This window comes from Tupaia chinensis, unplaced genomic scaffold (genome assembly GCF_000334495.1).
Source record: "Tupaia chinensis unplaced genomic scaffold, TupChi_1.0 Scaffold000216_1, whole genome shotgun sequence".
NCBI lineage: Eukaryota > Metazoa > Chordata > Mammalia > Scandentia > Tupaiidae > Tupaia > Tupaia belangeri.
In genome coordinates this window covers 1,066,568-1,084,609 of record NW_006159691.1, presented here as the reverse complement: position 1 = coordinate 1,084,609, position 18,042 = coordinate 1,066,568, and the positions used below count along the sequence as shown (strand labels likewise).

The 18,042-nt window shown below is 51.4% G+C and overlaps 2 protein-coding genes across 6 annotated transcripts in view; both read left to right on the top strand.

Moving 5' to 3' along the window:
* TOX2 (TOX high mobility group box family member 2) overlaps positions 1-18,042 on the top strand; it is a 233,546-nt gene that overhangs the window by 194,103 nt on the left and 21,401 nt on the right. The gene's annotated exons all lie outside the window — the stretch shown is intronic.
* LOC102493919 (uncharacterized) lies at positions 2,812-4,883 on the top strand. The gene is made up of 2 exons (XM_006147574.2): positions 2,812-3,895; positions 4,514-4,883. Exons 1-2 carry the CDS (start codon positions 3,210-3,212, stop codon positions 4,563-4,565), a joined length of 738 nt encoding a protein of 245 aa, XP_006147636.1. The 5' UTR covers positions 2,812-3,209; the 3' UTR covers positions 4,566-4,883.

Genomic DNA, 18,042 nt, shown 5'->3' with positions numbered 1-18,042 from the left:
ACCCTTCTCTACGCCAGCATCTCAAGAAGGGCCTGGAGACAGCCTTCCGTGTTTTTACTGAGCGTGTGGGAGGAGGGAATGGCCTGTTCTAGATCCCAGAGCTAAAAAAGGGTCAAGCGAGGACTTGAACCGGAGCCTGTGAGTTCAGGTCCAGTGCTCTCTGTACTCTTCGGCTGGGGGGGGTGCCCGTCATTGCCCACAGAGTGGTGCCCATGCCGCAGAAGAGTGGAAGATGCCCTGGGCACTCACAACAGGGGAGGGCAGCCATGATTTCAGCATGGGGTCATTGGCTTCCCCATGGCAGCCTCATCTGGCCTCATAACCTCCATGCTTGACAAGAGCTGGCACAGGCGGCTTGCTGACCCAGAGCATCCCCCGAGCAGAACGGTGACAGCCGCCCCTTGGCGCTGCTCATGCATCCCGTAGTCAGATACCTTAGCCTGGCATTGGGGGACCCCATTGCTGACCCTGTATCCCCTTGGCCAATTACTCCTAAATAAAAGGGTGAATAACATTGCTTTATACCTACTGATGTGGCTGACTCCACCGAAGCCCTTTGTGTTTATCTCACTGAATCCTCAACCCCAAGAAGGATGTACTATTATTGTCGCCATTTTGCTAGATGAGAAAACAGAGGCACGGAGAAGTAACTAACCTGGCTACAACCACTGAAATAGTAGTGTCAAGGTTTGGCCTCTACCTGCTGTCCCCGGCAGGCCAATTCCCCAGCCTGTGCTCCCAAAATCTAACCTATATGGCCTTCCACTGAATGAATGAGGGGTAGTGAGCCAGGATTGAGACCCACTTTCTGTGCCTCGATGTGAGTTGAGCCATTCACATCCATAATAACTGCAGAATGAAGTGGGAGGTGCTCAGAGCTTGGAATGAGGAACAGAAGTCTGGAGGAGCGTGTTGGCAGGGAAGGCTTCCTGGAGGCAGTGGGCCTGAGGCTAGACCATGGGGGCCAGAGGTCTGGCTGCAAAATACTAAGAGGAAACTTCACACTTGCATCAACCTCTCTGGTCAGATCCAATCACCAGTCCCTCTGCTGGAGTTCATAAAACAGTGTGTGATGTTTTACGATCGCGTAGGCGCTCTCTGGTACCCACCTCTCCACCCCTGCCAGGCTCCTAATCGGAGCCGTGACCCCTGGCTGTGAAGAGTGCAAGGGGCAGGTGTTTAACTCCCATCGCAGGCAGGGTGCCAAGCGTGACGGCCTGCATGCTCCGAGACCTGCTCCGGAGTCAGGAGGGAGAATTCAGAGAACATCCCGGCAGCATTTGTCAGCTGCGGCTTCGATATTACTCGGCATAATGGCTCTTTCCTCCGCACGCATATTCAGTGCCATGTTTGGGAAAATGAGCTTTTAATGTAGCGCCGGCATTGCTGAGAAGCCATCGCTGGCTCCACGGAATGTCTGGAACACATAAAACGGGAGATTTATTGGAGTCATTTTCCCCTGCTCTAGCTGGATAATAAAAAGTCAGTCTCGTGCGCTCTTTCTCGCATCTTGTGGCTTTGTCCATTTAGAACTCAGAGTCTTTATAAAAGGCAGCAAGACAAATAAAACTCATCTAAATATTAAAGCTCCAGGAGAGAGCGTTGATGTGCCATGGAAGTTGGGGCTGGGAGCTTTTCCAGCTTTGGCGCAGGCGGGAGGGTGACAGCCTGAAGCTCAGCCAGGAGCCCTTACCCATGAGTCTGGAGCCCTGGAGTCTCTCCCTGAGCCTCGAATACGATGGAGCGGAAGGTGTCTAGTAACGGAGCGAATGTGTGGGCCAAACGTGCCGATGGTATCCCTGATACTTGGCTTTGTGTGTGGATGGAGCAGGCATCTGAAAAGGGTTTGCTGACTGACTGAATGACCGAATGAAAAATAAATACTGTGTAAACACCTCACGAACTTTACAGAGCTGTCTACACCGTCGTTGGAGAGGAAGCCTGGTGGTGGTCTGTAGCCCGTTGTTTCAGCCTGCCGCTCATGGCGTCCCCTCTACCACCCCTGTGGATTTGGAGGAAGAGAGAATGATCCTCATTTCATAGGCATGCACCCACGACTCAAAAGGGCAAGTGGCTTGTCCAAAGACACATAGCTAGGAAGTGGTGGAGAAAAGATGGAGCCTTGTTCCCCTGACCCAAATATCTTGTGCTCTCAACCCAGAAGCCTCCCTTACTCCAGCCCTCAGCCTTGGGCTGGCCCTGTCCAGTGTGGGTCTGGTCAACGCACTCAGCTGGGACAGAGTTGGTGGGCGGGGAGGGGAGTGTTGGCACTTCCTCCAAACTCCTGGCAGCAAGAGAAAAGGAAGGGAATGTTGAGGTGAGCGTCCCTAGGACCTGTCGTTGGGTTGTGTGTGGATGGAGCTGTGGGCCTGGGATGCTGCAAATGGGGAAGCCTCTCTCCCAATAAGGCATTGGCTTTGTTTTGTTTTCTTCTGTTTTTAGATTTTTGTCATAAGGTGCATCCGCTTACAGGGCAAGACAGTGAGAAGGAAAGTGAGAAATCACTTCCTGGGGGGGATGGTCATGCCAAAACCTGGCCAGGCCAGAGTCCTCCATTCTCGTCTTGGGATTTGGGGCATGCATGTACACACACCCAGCATGATTTTCAAGCTGCCAGGTCTAGGACTCAAATTGCATTGGCCATGTGGGAATCCAGTGCCTTAACCACTAGGCTACCCACTGGCCGCTCAATAAGGCATTGTTAGTTCTTCTTGTCACCCTAGAGACGGAGTGCAAGACGATGAGTCAGAAAGTTCTGTCTCTACCTCACTGAAAGGGGTTGTGAGGTCAGTCACTTTCCTCCGGCCTCACTTTCTTCAAATGTTGAATGGACAAAACTCTAATGACTTCTGGGAGCTGTGGGAAGGATCAAAGGAGAGAGCCCCTCTAACGTGTTTTGTGAGGTTGTCATGGATCAGAGCCAGGGGCCAGGAGAGCCCAGTGAGTCAGACAGTGGCAGCTGCACGCGCAGCCAGCTATGTGACTCAGCTGAGCCGCCTAACCTCTCTGTGCCACGGTTTCCCAGTGAGGTTGTGAGAATTGAATGAGGCAGTCTGGGTGGTACCTAGATCCATGCTGGAGGGAGGGCTGCCTGGCCGCGCAGGGAGCTCTGGGGCACCAACTGGACTACAGAGCTGCCCCTGAGTCAGGCACGGGCTGGGAGAGGGTGCAGCTCATGCTAACGTTTCGGGCAGCGGCTCCCTTTGGCCATGTGCAGTTCCAGGGAAGAGGGCAGCCAGCACTGCAGCCGTGGATCTCGGCTCGAGTTGCAACTACTGAGCTGGCTCCTGAAATGCCCTGCGGAGGCCTGCAGGATCCACACAGCCTGGGGAACTGCCGGAGGTGCAGGTTCGCAGGCCCCACCTAGACCAGGCAGTCGGAGACTGTGGGCTGGGGCCCAGCAGCCAGCCTTCCACCAGCCCCCAGGGTTTCTGACTGCGACACTGCACTGCCGTCATCCTCTGCGGAGCCTTGAGGTCCCCATTGTGTGTAGGACGCAGGGAACGTGTTCTTCTCTTGGCCTGGAGGATTTCATTGTACTTGTGATGGGTGCAGACTTCTTCCCGAAGACCGGAGGAGCCACACCTCTGCTGTGGTTCCTGACTCTTTCCATCCCCTCGCTCCTCCAAGGGGCTTGGGCCCTGATGCAGATGCTATGGCGTGAGGACAACCCTGAGCCTGTGATCAGAAAGAAGCCAGGTCTCCTGAAACTGCAGAAGGCCTCATCCTGGCGAGGCTTCCTGGGCAACAGTGCACCAGAGGCTGAGCAGAAGCAGAAAGCAGGGGCCCCAGGGGGGAGCATTGACCCAGGACAGGGAGGACCAGGACCTGTGTTGGACAGCAAGAACCCACCCACGAATGAAGCCCATGTGTGGAGATCCTGGGAGCATGGCATGTGAGTGGTGGGACAAAGACCCAGGCTAGACCTCTGCAGCACTGCAGCAGCTGGGCCTTGGTCAGAAGCACGGGGTAGGGTTGCCCCGCGGCCTGGTGGTGAAGGGAGCCAGATCTCACGTAGCCCGCCGTGGTTCAAGCCTGGTCAGGGCAGCTTGAAAAACACTCCAGGTGCATGTGCTTGTGTGCCCCTAGTCTTGACAAGATGGAAAAATGGAGGAGAAGGGAGTGCAGCGTGATCACGCCCCACTGGGGGATGATTTCTTCCTCTCTCTCTCTCCTCTCTGTCTCTCTATGATGAGCACACATGCCCTCTGGCAAATTAAATAAATGCAGGGCGACAGCAAATTGTGAGGGCCCCAGATGAGATCCTGGCCCCAAAGGGCCACTACGCCATTCCATAGGCCGCCTCCTTGGGAAGCCAGGCCTCGGCCCTGTGCCCTGGCACGCAGCCCCTCCTTTTTCCCTGCCTTGGGCCACTTTCTTGCTGCTTTTGTATCCAGGCTCAGAGAAGCCACTAAACCCCACCAGCAGATCGGCCATGCCCTTCGGCATGCTTCCACCAGGGTGGCCTTGACTACACCCAACTGGGACCGTGTCTTCCTGTACCTTCCTGCAGAATGATTCCCCAGAGCGGCAGAGACCAGGCTCACTTTGCCCCCAGCACGTGACAGAAAGTCTACACTCAAGCAGATGTCCACAGCACGGGTGAGCAATGGCCGGCCAATGACACTGGAGACAAAGCTGATCTCTAGGAACAGGGGCTTGGCCTCCGCTGCAGCCCCTTAACCCTGGACATCCATGCCACGTCTCTGTGCCCTGAGCCCCACGGTGAGGAGGTCCCACATTGCTGGAATTCCCATCACTGGCTTTGGACCTAAAGAGACCTGGATTTAAATGAGTTTCTCCAGCTGCATACTCAAGTATTGAACAAATTACCCACCCCCTCTGCACTTCAGTCTCCTTATGTTAGACAGATACGTTAATAATCCCAATCATATGGGGTGGTTTGGAAAATTAAATGCTGTAATGCTTATGAAGTGCTCAGCATGGTGGCTGTGCAATGCTGTTATTTGTCTCTAAGCAGTTCATGCGGGAGCTGTCTGGTTTTCTCCCCTCACACACGGAGAGCTCTATATTCTTCCTGGCACTGCCAAGAAACCTACTGGCTCACATATTGGTGAACTGAGTTGTTCCCCTCTGGTCTTATAGGGTACCCACCACAGACAGTTCATGCAGCCCTGTGTTCCCAAGTCCCTTTGTGGCCACACTGTCCCTGTGCTGTTGCTCCATGGCCCCTGCCCCGTGGGATGCTCAGCGTGTGGGCTCCTCTGAGTTCAGTCTCACACTGCGACTTCTCAGCCTGGCATCTCCCGTGAGACTTGCAGATGCTGACTTGGCTCTGTGCTTACTGCACAAAGGCTCACCTGTGAACAGGATTTTAGTTTGAACTGAGCATCCCCGGGGTCCACACTCCACCTCATACAGGTCTGCAGTGTATTGCTCTCAAACAAGTTGTACACGTTCAAGTCTGCCAAGGAACAGCACAGACATTATTAGACATGTATGGCGGATGGGGGGGGAGAGGGGAAGAGAGAGAGAGAGAGAGAGCGGGGGAGGTGGAGGAAATGTCAGACCACAGTGCACGTCTGGCCCCTGAGGAAAGAAGGAAGAGAAGGAGGGAGGATGGAAAGAAGGAGAAATGAATAGGAAGAGACCTGGACTATAGCGTGGTTTAAGAAGGCTGAGCCAGGCCAGTCAGGAGTCCCCAAACCTAAGTTGCTCATTGGAGAAGCCACACATCTCACCATAAGAGATCTGTCTGCCTCGTCCCCCAGACTCTCGGGCACTGGCTGGGCATGGCCTGCAGCAGCGTGGCCTTGGTGAGCATGTGTTCACAGGGCCGGGTGAGCCACGGGCACACTCTCAGAGTTGTTATCCCCAGTGCAGGAGATCTGAGCAGAGCATTTGTGAGGCCCCCACTGTCCATTCCTGAGCCATGCAGCTCTGCTTCTGCATGCAGGCAGGGCCCTGTTTCTGAGAGAAAATTTAGTAGAAGAGATGACAGCCCTCATTTCTGCCTTCGGTCTTGGGGTCACACTGGCACTCATCCTCTCCCCACTTCCTCACCGTATCACCTGTCGCTCAGTTGTCGCCTCTGGCAGCCTACCTGTCCTACCTGCTCCTGGGAGGTCTGAGTCTTTGGCTGTCATGTGTGGCTAAGGTTAGGCTTGTGCACAAACCCATGACAATTGCAATGGGGACAGGAATACTCAGAGGCACCCAGTGGATCACCCAGGGCACACGTGAGTCCCCCTGCCTCCACTGAACAGCCCTACCTCTTCCTGTTGATGGGACCAATTCCCCTGCCATGATGAAGACTCCTCACCTGCTGGCCCCTAGACACAGGGAGTCCGAAGGACCCTGGCAACGGCCATACTTTATGGTTCAATAGGACCCTCGTAGCCTGTGGCAAGAGTGTCCTCCTCTTAGGGATAAGGTCCTCTGACCCAGAAGAGCTGACAGGTCATAAAGCATAAGCTCCCTACTGGGTTCTTGGGGGTGATGGTGACTAGGGCCACCCTGTTTCCACTCTGGTTTTGGATCCACGTGTTCTTCAGAGCACCGTACTGTGGACTCCGATTTAATGCATGTATCTCTTCCTGAGGGACAGCACCCCATTTTCAGTGTTGTCTCCAAGCTGAGGCTTCGTCTACACTTCTAGAAGGCCATTCCAACATTCTCTGAGGCTGGTGGCTCCTGGATGGTGTGATATGTGGTATGACCAGACCTGTCACCTCCAGAGGGAGTTGCTGGCTTAGGGGCTGAAGACAACAGAGGCAACCTCATACACAGGGGGAGCATCTCTCCTGCGTGGCCTCTCCATGGCAGGAGTCCTGTGGAGTCAACTTGCCATTGAGTGGCTGGTTGGTCTCCTAAGGAATGCTGCATGGTGGGCTCAGGATTAATCTCGGTTGCTGACAGCTGGACATTCAGAGGCAACAACAGCTAGATGGGCCTTGTTCGGTGATGATTCATGTCACTGAGCCCATACATGGTCTCCATCTTTGCCACGTTGGCCTGAGATATTTTGTCTACTTGCTTGTTCAGTGCGTCTTCTATGGTTAATCCTTTCTTTCTTTCTTTCTTTCTTTCTTTCTTTCTTTCTTTCTTTCTTTCTTTCTTTCTTTCTTTCTTTCTTCCTTCCTTCCTTCCTTCCTTCCTTCCTTCCTTCCTTCCTTCCTTCCTTCCTTCCTTCTTTTTAAATTTTATTTCTTTTATGAGGGAAAAAGACAGAGAGGGATCACCCCCAACAGGGCCTTGACACCAGAATCTATCCCAGCCCCAGCCAGCCCTGGATTGGCGGCTTGCACTTGGCTGACACAGTCAGGGAGGTCTCCAGATATGAATCCAGAATACTTCTGTGTGGGCCAGCCTTGGAGAACATTTTGTTTTTTCCTGCTATGCCACTATCTGGCCCCTGTCACGAATGCTTTCTAATTGGCAAAATGCATGATGCAAAACTCAGACTCCATGCCTGGTCCTGTATCTCTGTCCGTGTGCCTCAACCTCAGGTAAGTTTGTCTCCAGGTCCACAGTTCTTTTCCTGCCAGGCCAGAGAACCAGGCACTGGCCAATGCCTATGAATTGATTAGACGCAGTGCTCAAAGCTCATGCCAGGAAGGTTTCCCCCCTCACCCCCTGTCCTAGAGCCATTGGCCACTCCTGGCGTGTGCCCACGTGTGGGCCTGACTCATCTGTAAGTCATACTCGGGCCTCTCTTCTCCTTTCAGCCCATTTTGCAGGGTCTCCCCCTTCCTGTTACAGCCATAGGTGTGAGCTGAGGGAGGGTGCTGGTGCAGTTGTGGTATATGACCTGAGGGTCTGGGCCATCTTCCCATCCAGTATATTCAGGCCCCTGGGTCTGCTTACGCTCGACCCCAGATACGCCATTTCCTTCTTATGATGAACCCTGCTGGGCCTGTCTGATACTATGGCTTGGCTCACCCAGCAGAACCTGGCTCCTACTAGGTAGTTTGAGGCAGTTCCAGACACATGGCCGCTTGGTGCTCCATGGCCAAGCATCCCATCTCGACCACAGCCCAGTAACACTCGGCAGCTGTTTCTCTGCAGGAGTCTAATTACATGTTGTATGCATAATGGCTCTGAGTGGAAGCCCAAGCCAGCATTGTGACTGTTAAAAGCTGCAAGTGGCATTTTCCCATCAGTGCCATGTCCCGCGCCACCGGCTTGTTCGGTGATGATTCATGTCACTGAGCCCATACATGGTCTCCATCTTTGCCACGTTGGCCTGAGATATTTTGTCTACTTGCTTGTTCAGTGCGTCTTCTATGGTTAATCCTTTCTTTCTTTCTTTCTTTCTTTCTTTCTTTCTTTCTTTCTTTCTTTCTTTCTTTCTTTCTTTCTTTCTTCCTTCCTTCCTTCCTTCCTTCCTTCCTTCCTTCCTTCCTTCCTTCCTTCCTTCCTTCTTTTTAAATTTTATTTCTTTTATGAGGGAAAAAGACAGAGAGGGATCACCCCCAACAGGGCCTTGACACCAGAATCTATCCCAGCCCCAGCCAGCCCTGGATTGGCGGCTTGCACTTGGCTGACACAGTCAGGGAGGTCTCCAGATATGAATCCAGAATACTTCTGTGTGGGCCAGCCTTGGAGAACATTTTGTTTTTTCCTGCTATGCCACTATCTGGCCCCTGTCACGAATGCTTTCTAATTGGCAAAATGCATGATGCAAAACTCAGACTCCATGCCTGGTCCTGTATCTCTGTCCGTGTGCCTCAACCTCAGGTAAGTTTGTCTCCAGGTCCACAGTTCTTTTCCTGCCAGGCCAGAGAACCAGGCACTGGCCAATGCCTATGAATTGATTAGACGCAGTGCTCAAAGCTCATGCCAGGAAGGTTTCCCCCCTCACCCCCTGTCCTAGAGCCATTGGCCACTCCTGGCGTGTGCCCACGTGTGGGCCTGACTCATCTGTAAGTCATACTCGGGCCTCTCTTCTCCTTTCAGCCCATTTTGCAGGGTCTCCCCCTTCCTGTTACAGCCATAGGTGTGAGCTGAGGGAGGGTGCTGGTGCAGTTGTGGTATATGACCTGAGGGTCTGGGCCATCTTCCCATCCAGTATATTCAGGCCCCTGGGTCTGCTTACGCTCGACCCCAGATACGCCATTTCCTTCTTATGATGAACCCTGCTGGGCCTGTCTGATACTATGGCTTGGCTCACCCAGCAGAACCTGGCTCCTACTAGGTAGTTTGAGGCAGTTCCAGACACATGGCCGCTTGGTGCTCCATGGCCAAGCATCCCATCTCGACCACAGCCCAGTAACACTCGGCAGCTGTTTCTCTGCAGGAGTCTAATTACATGTTGTATGCATAATGGCTCTGAGTGGAAGCCCAAGCCAGCATTGTGACTGTTAAAAGCTGCAAGTGGCATTTTCCCATCAGTGCCATGTCCCGCGCCACAGGCCCTGCCGTAACAGGTGGCTGGCTGGTAGATAATCTGTTTGCACTGAAGCCTGGACTTCCATAGTACCCTTTCCTGTCCTGGGCCCACTCAAAATGAGCAGCTTTCTGTGTTTCCTGGAAGCGTAGTTCTAGGTGTGGAATGTGTGGCCCCCAGAGCCCTAAGAGGCCTACAGGGCCCTGTGCTTCCTTTACTGTGGAAAGGGAAACAAGATGCAAAGTCTGCATCTTCCTTTTGCTGTCCCCTAGGAACTTCGCAGACGTGGTAGGACTTCACGAGATCTTCATATGATCTGATGTTTATTTTTATCTGGTTTTCTCAAATCTGCACTTGGTAAAAGTTTACCTTAATTAGGGTTTGGGAGGTTTCTAGAAATGCTCTCACACCCACAAAGAAGCTGCTTGTATATGTTTGTCATTCCTTTCCTTTCCTTCATGGCGCTGGGTCAAACGTTCATTTGCCAGTGGTGGTATCAGTAAGCAGTAACCTTTCCCGTCTCCCCCAAATTTGTGAAAATGTGATTCACACAGGGCATGAAGTCAGTGTTCTTCCCCCTATTTTAGAAACCATTCTGCATTGTTCAGCCAACTCAGTTTTTGTTGAGTTTGATAAAATGCCTATGACGTATGTATTGAGTGTTTATATCGTTTTTCTTCCTTGACATATTGAGGTGGTGAATTGTATTAATACATTCTCCGATATCAATACAGCCATGGGCCATGTGACACTGTTTAGCTAAGGTATGTAGTAGCCTACCTCACCTAGGCCCGTGTAAGTACTCCATGTCATGTTCATTACACAATGATAGCATCTCCTAGCAACGCATGTCTTAGACACACAACTGTAGTCCACTTGGTCATGGTGTGTGTGTACACGTGCATACGTAAACCTACACACACATACATGTATACTTTGATATCAGGCTGGGTTTAATTTACTGCTTTACTTGGGATTTTTCTTTGACACTTTTTACCATGAAATGTGTCTGCAGCTTTCTCTTTATAAGATCACTTTCTTACACTTCTAGATTGACGTTGTGCCGTCTTTATAAGTGAACGGTTTATTACACTGAGATCTTTATTGCCATTGCATTGTATATATTTTATCATTTTTATAGCTTTTGTACCTATAATTATACTCCATTCATATTCCTAAGGTTCATATTTGTGATTTCTCTCCCCTTTTCTCGTGCTCATTTTTGCCAGAGCTTTATCTGTGTTATTGGTGTCTCTACTTTGTTTTATTCATTTTATTCAGAGAGCTAACTATCAAAGTTATGTTTCAATTCTATTACTTTTCTTCTTCTTAATTTATTCATTTCCCTTCTTATGTTTATTAATTCCATCCTCTTTCTTCCCATAGATGTTTAAATTTTTCATTTTTGATTCTTTAGTTCATTTACTTTTATTGTTTATTGTTTAATAATAAAAGTTTATGACTCTACATGTTTCTCTGAGAATAGCTTTGGCTGTAACATATAAATTTTGAAATGAAGTGTTCTTACGTCTTTAACTTCTTTTTTTCCCCAAAGTAGAGCTTTGTAGATTTTATTAAAATGGCACATGTTCAGGGCCAGCCCTGTAGCCTAGGGGTTAAGTGGCTAGATGCCCCATGGCCCACTGCAGTTCAGATTCGGGCCTAGTGGCTTGAAACACATGCCAGACATGTGTGCATGAGTGTCCAAAATCCTCACAGGATAAAGAAATGGCGAAGAGATTGCAGAGTGACTGTGCCCCATTTGGGGACAGGAGGTGCCCTATCCCTCTCCCCCCATCCCCAGTGAGTACACAGACTCTCTGGCAAATTGGAAAAAAAAATTAATGATATATAGTCATTATTTTAAAAAAGTTAAACACAAGTAAATACAAGGAAGAAATAAAAGTCATTGACACTTACACCACTCACAAATAACCATTATTAAGGTAACCATTAACTAAATACCTTTCAACCATATCTTTATGCATTATGTACACATAGCTCAGTAAGTGGGGTCAAACTGTGGTGCTTTTTCCTGTAGTTTCTGATCTGTCCTGTTGGAGCTCTTCTCTGACCTCCCCTGTCCGGCAGCAGAATGTAATGGACATACTTGTCCCCGTGTGTGTAATTACAGGTTGTATCCTTTTTAGTGGCTCCATAGCATTCCATTGTAGGACTGTTTCATCATGAACTTGACCTTCTGTGGATGGACACTTAGGCTGGTTTTCTGGCTTTTATCCACCATGAACTCTCTTGGGGTGTGTTCCTTGGAAGTTGTAAAAATGACTTTGTGAGGGTGGAGTCTTGGAGAAGGACTATGAGGAGTCCTATAGAGATTCTCTCTCAGCCTGACCTGCAGGGAGCTGTGGAGCATGAATTATACCCATAGTTGATCTCACTTTCTGATGAAGGGGTTGGCCTTTTATACCCTCGTGTCAGCAGGTCATTGGTCATTAGGGGATTGAGTAACCTGCTGGGGGCAGCGGCACTCATTGGCCAAGGGAGATTCTTTGGAGAAGTGGGTAGCCATGAGACTTTGCCAACAGCTGGGGGATAGTCCCAGCAGCTGGGAGATAAGGACACTGGCTCAGTGAAGGAGACCTGGGCAGGTCCCCAAGAGCTTCAGCTACACCAGTGGTTCTTACTGGGGTCACTTTTGTCTCCCCGAGAGTCAGGGGCCATTTAGCAATGCCTGGAGACATTTTTGATGGTCATAGCTGGAGTTATTCAAGACCGAGGGCTGCTCCTAAGCATACTACAGCACACAAGGCAGCCCCCAGCAAAAAATTATCTGGCCCAAAATATCATTTAGTGCCAAGGCTGAGAAACCTAGTGTTACAAAAATAATCTGAAAGTAAGCACTGCTTGGGATTTATCTTTTCATATTTGTATACTTACCTCCTTTGGCACGTCAGAACTCCTTGAAACAGCTATCTTCGCTTTTCTCTAATTCTGTCCTCCTCACCTCTCTTGGCTTTCATTCCAAGCCCAAAGTGCCCTCATCATAATTGTTTTAGAGAGAGCAATTTTTGCTATAGAGTATGCATGCTCACCAGAGAGACAGAGAGATAGAAAGCAAGAAATCACCCCCTAGGGGGATGTTCACATCACAGTCCCTTCTCCATTCTCCTCTTGGGATTTTGGGCATGCACTCACACATGCCCAGTGTACGTTTCAAGCCGCTGGGTCTGGGACTCAAACTGCAGTTGACCACATGGAAATCCAGCACCTTAACCACTAGACCACCTGCTGGCCCCATCATCATCGTTTTATGACATCCACATTGTGACATTCTGTGGTCTTCTTTGACCCACCAACAGCCATTGACACAATTTATTGCTTTCTCATCCTTGCCCAACACTTTCTTCAGTTGGCATCTGAGATACAGGGTCTCTGGTTCTTCCTGCTTCCCCGTATTCGTCTGTGGGTTCACCTCTCAGCACTGAAGGGCCCCAAGGCTCGGTCCTTGGACTTCTCTTCTTTTGTGTCTGGGCTTAGTCACTCAGTGATTATACGTAGTTGTATGGCTGTAAATATCCTCTACATGCTGACAACTACAATTTTTTTCTTTTTTTATTATGCCACAGGGCTCAGGTGTATGCATGAGAAAAAGGAGAGAGAAAGCACCTCTCAACAGGGCCGTGTCTCACGTCCATGCTTTCTCCTCCAGCCCTCTATCAAATTCAGGGCCGTGTGTAAACTGCCGGGGCCAGGACTCAAACCTGGGTCAGCCGTGTAGCATCTGGCCTTCTCTGCACAGCACTCTACTGCTGCCACATGGGGCTGGCCCTGTGACTTCCAGATTTTTCATCTCCAGCCTCGATTATCTCTGTGGATGTCTAACAGGCATCTCAAACGGAAGCCCACCCAAATCGAGGTTCTGGCACATCCCCCTCACCTGCCCCTCCTCTGCCCCACCCCCCGCAAAGGTCAGTACTTGGCAGTTTTGTTCTCCCAGTTGCTCTAGTCACCAAACTTCAAGGGTCATCCTTGACTCCCCTTTCCCTCAGTGAGGGAGCTCTAGGTGAGGACCTGGTTCAGAGCCATTGATTGGCTTCACACCTCCCTCAAAAGCCAGCATCCTGAGATGTGCACCCGCATCTCCTCTGGGGGGCTCCAGCCTCGCTGGCTTCCTCACAGTGCTGTTCCAGACACGTGCCTGACTTGGGCTTGTTGTGTTTCTGCTCCCTCTGTCTGGAACGGTCTTCCTCTAGATCTCTGCGTAGCATTTACTTAGGCCTGTTTTGGCTCTTAGATGCAGTTGTCTCTTTTCCCAGGAGGACTTTTCTGGCCACCCTTTCTAAATTGCATTCCATCTCCCATCCAACACTTCCTACCCTACCCACCTTCCCTCCTGCATTTTCCTCTGTGGACCCTGCCACTGTTTAAAACAATACATTTATTTATATCTTGTGTAGCTTCAGTCTCCCACGTTGGGACACAGACGCCCTGAGAGCAGGAACTTGATCCGTTTGGTTCTCTGTTGTATCTGCAGAAACTAGATCAGTGCCCGATACATAGTAGGTGCTCAATACCTTTTTAAAGTAAGTTTGAATGAGTGGTGGGCTAGAAGACATGCACATTTTGAACCATTTTGCAAGTAAGTTTGATTCGGATGATTGATGAGGATGATCGTGACAGCTCTAGCATAGTGAGGGCTCACTGTTTACATAAGTGCTTCCTTATGCATTATTTAATTCTCTGGAAACTTTACAAATAGGCCCTGTTATTACCCCCATTGTATGAACAGGAGGGCTGAGGTTAAAGAACTATGCCATTACTTTTAAAAAAAACCTTTAATCATGGTAGAGCGTGTGATCACACATGGGTGTGAGAGAGATGAGCACCTTCCACAGAGTCTGGTCACCCCATGCTCCCCTAGCTCCAGTCCTCCAGCCTCCTGGATCTCGGACACTTGCATGTGTTCCCAACATGTGGCCAGGCTGACCGGCCAGGGATTCGAACTGTGCTCACCACGTGGGATCCAGCTTCTCTTCAGCAGTGCATTTTCGCTGCACCACAGAGCTGGTTCTGTGCAGAAAATTTTGGAGACGTGTTCAAACCAGGTCTGCTTGCCTGCTGTCACTGCCCGGCAGATGGGCACGTCAAGTACACCCTCCTAGTGGTGCCCAAGATGCCAGCGTTCCCCTGCCCATGAAGGCACTGAATTTTGTGGGCTTTTAAAGAAATTTTTAACGGATCTGATGATTGGAAAACATTATTCTTTGCCTCCGTCTGCGTTTCTAGATCCTGGGAAGAATGAGCTAGAGCCCCACTCCACCCCTCTGCATGGCACCCACCTGCTGCCATATGGGACTGGCCCTGTGATTTCCGAATTCCCAAGACAGACCCTGTATCCTCAGTGGAGGAGCGATTGGTTGCTATCAGGAAAGGAGGGACCTCAGTTCAAGCCCTAGCCATACCCAGGACAGGCTTCTGAGCCGTCTCAGCCTGTTTCCTTGTCTGTGAAAAAGGAACCTTCATGGTGCCAGTCCTAGAGGAGAGATGTCAGCTCAGCGAGGAACCATTTGTGGAGCCTTCAAACAGTTTACAACTCACAGAGGCCCTAAGTGCACAGGGGAGGGGGCACATGTTCCCTGGCCTCCCATGGAGGGTGAGAGCCCTGATTTTATTTCATTTTTAAATTTGCTATAGGGCATGTGTGCTCACTGGAGACAGAGAGAGAGAGAGAGAGAGAGAGAGAGAGGAAGAAAGTAAGAAAGCACCCCCTAAGGGGGATGGCCACGCTGCAGTACCTTCTTCTCCACTCTTCTCTCGGGATTTTGAACATGTACACACATGCACCCAGTGTGTTTACCAAGCCTCTGGGTCGGGGACTCGAACCACACAGTTGGTCATGAGGAATCCAGCCCCTTCACCACCACATCACCTGGCTGGCCTGAGAACCCTGACTTTTGAGGTAGAGCCAGCCTGAAGTCCAAGATAGCCTGTTGCCTGAAGCAGCTGGACCTGACCTGCATCTGGCCATTGCATGCAGAGACCAAGAGCAGGGAATTCCGGACCCCTCTGCCTTTCTGACATCATCTTAGATGCCATGGCTCCCCAAACTCCTTTGCCAGAATAAGGCAGCGGGAACTACTAAAGAACTCCAAGTCCTGTCTGTGCCTCGGGTCGCCTGTGTGACCTCAGGGCCAGTCTTTACCTTCTCTGGGCCTCCCTCCCTCTCCTGTGGAGTGAAATCACTGAGCCCAGTCTCTGGACCCCTGCAGTCTGACCACCCACGACTCTTCTGAGAATGAACCTTGGCTGCCTCCTGCCCTCCCCGCCCTGGGTATTTCAATCTCTGCTTAAGCAGGGACTTCAACCAGCAACGCTGTTCTCGAGAGTTCATAAAAACATGTAAACACGCGTGAGGATACAAAATATTGAGCAGCAAAGCAGTAAAACATGCCAGTGTTTGTTGTGTTAATTGAATATTCATGAGCTGACTGTTTAAATTACAGTTCACAACTGTTGCAGGGCCTGATGAATAATTTAAACGAGGGTGGCCAAAGAGATTTCAACACTGCATTAGCAAACTGCTTGGGATCAGCTACAGAGAATTTATAATTAGCTCGGAATAGCCTATAATAAATTCTTTGGAAAGATGGTTTTAATTAGCACACGTGCCAATTCAGAATGTAGAGTGTTCAGCGTTAAGAGGAAGGAGTGGGTCACCTTGCTTCTCCTGTTTTCCTCTCACATGAGGTCCCACCAGCTGCTAGAAACCTCTGAGCCCTGCGGAGCCCACCCTGCGCCTGCCCCCAGGCTCTGCAGACCCTGCCCTTGCATCCCGCCCATCTCCACTGCCCCCTTCTAGAGCAGGCTCTTCCTATCATGGCCCGGGCAGGTGCAGAAGCTGGTCTCCCCACTTCCGTCTCTCAGTCCTGTTGAACCCCATGGGGCAGCTGGGGGGGTGCTCTGAATTCAGCACTGCCACATTTAGGGGCCCTCGAGACTGAACTGAGGAAGCCCAGAGAGATGAAGTGGCTAAACAGGGTTGCACAGGTCCAAGGGGCACACCTGGCACATGAAGATGTGCAAGGCACCACTGGTGGGGAGCAGCACAGGCAAAGGCAAGGAGGCGGGAATGTTCCATGTGGGGCTGTAGCCCAACACCCACAGGACGAGGAGAGGCTCGGAGGAAGCAGGGCCCTGGAGAGAGAGGATGGAGGAGGCTGGTCCCATGTGGGTGTTCTGAAAGCTGCTACTTTGGGGCGCCAAGCTCCCAGACCCACCTGGTTCATTCCTCCACATACTGCTGGGTGCCAGGCCTGGGGCTGGACACGGGGGAGGTGGCCCGGAACGGAACAGTCTCGGTCCCACCTTCGTGACTGGAGCACACAACCAGAACCGTGCACACTCGTGTGAGCGTGTAATTACAATTGTACAAGCTCAGTAAACAAAATCACAGGGTGCCATGAGTGGGGGTGTCTGGGAACCTTGATTTAAGGGGGAGAGCCAGGAAAGGCCTCCTGGAGGAAGAGGCCTCCTAGCTGAGTCCTGAAAGGTAAGCAGGGACTAGACGCGAAAACTGGCTCAGGTGGAAGGAGGGGGCCAGCAGGCATCAGAGCTGCCCCATTGCCACAGGGAGGTCCTGAGGACCAGGGGTGGGGGTGACTGAGCAAGCCCCAACAGTGCCTAAGGTGGGGCTGGGCTGAGGAGGAGGTGTCGGGCGGGGCAAAAAGCTGGTCCCCCCCCTTCCGTCTCTCAGTCCTGTTGAACCCCATGGGGCAGCTGGGGGGGGGGTGCTCTGAATTCAGCACTGCCACATTTAGGGGCCCTCGAGACTGAACTGAGGAAGCCCAGAGAGATGAAGTGGCTAGTCAGGTTTGCACAGGTCCAAGGGGCACACCTGGCACATGAAGATGTGCAAGGCACCACTGGTGGGGAGCAGCACAGGCAAAGGCAAGGAGGCGGGAATGTTCCATGTGGGGCTGTAGCCCAACACCCACAGGACGAGGAGAGGCTCGGAGGAAGCAGGGCCCTGGAGAGAGAGGATGGAGGAGGCTGGTCCCATGTGGGTGTTCTGAAAGCTGCTACTTTGGGGCGCCAAGCTCCCAGACCCACCTGGTTCATTCCTCCACATACTGCTGGGTGCCAGGCCTGGGGCTGGACACGGGGGAGGTGGCCCGGAACGGAACAGTCTCGGTCCCACCTTCGTGACTGGAGCACACAACCAGAACCGTGCACACTCGTGTGAGCGTGTAATTACAATTGTACAAGCTCAGTAAACAAAATCACAGGGTGCCATGAGTGGGGGTGTCTGGGAACCTTGATTTAAGGGGGAGAGCCAGGAAAGGCCTCCTGGAGGAAGAGGCCTCCTAGCTGAGTCCTGAAAGGTAAGCAGGGACTAGACGCGAAAACTGGCTCAGGTGGAAGGAGGGGGCCAGCAGGCATCAGAGCTGCCCCATTGCCACAGGGAGGTCCTGAGGACCAGGGGTGGGGGTGACTGAGCAAGCCCCAACAGTGCCTAAGGTGGGGCTGGGCTGAGGAGGAGGTGTAAGGCCCTTGGGGAGGTCATTGCTAGAAGGTTCATTGCTAGCAGGTGAAAGAACCCCTTTCTGGTCCCAAACCCTGGCTCTAGTGCTTAGAGCTGCCAGGCCTGAGCAAGTCACATGACTCTCAGCTTCTCATCATCAGGATTCGTCCAGATTCCTTTGCGCACGCGTTACTCGTTCTACAAGCGTTTA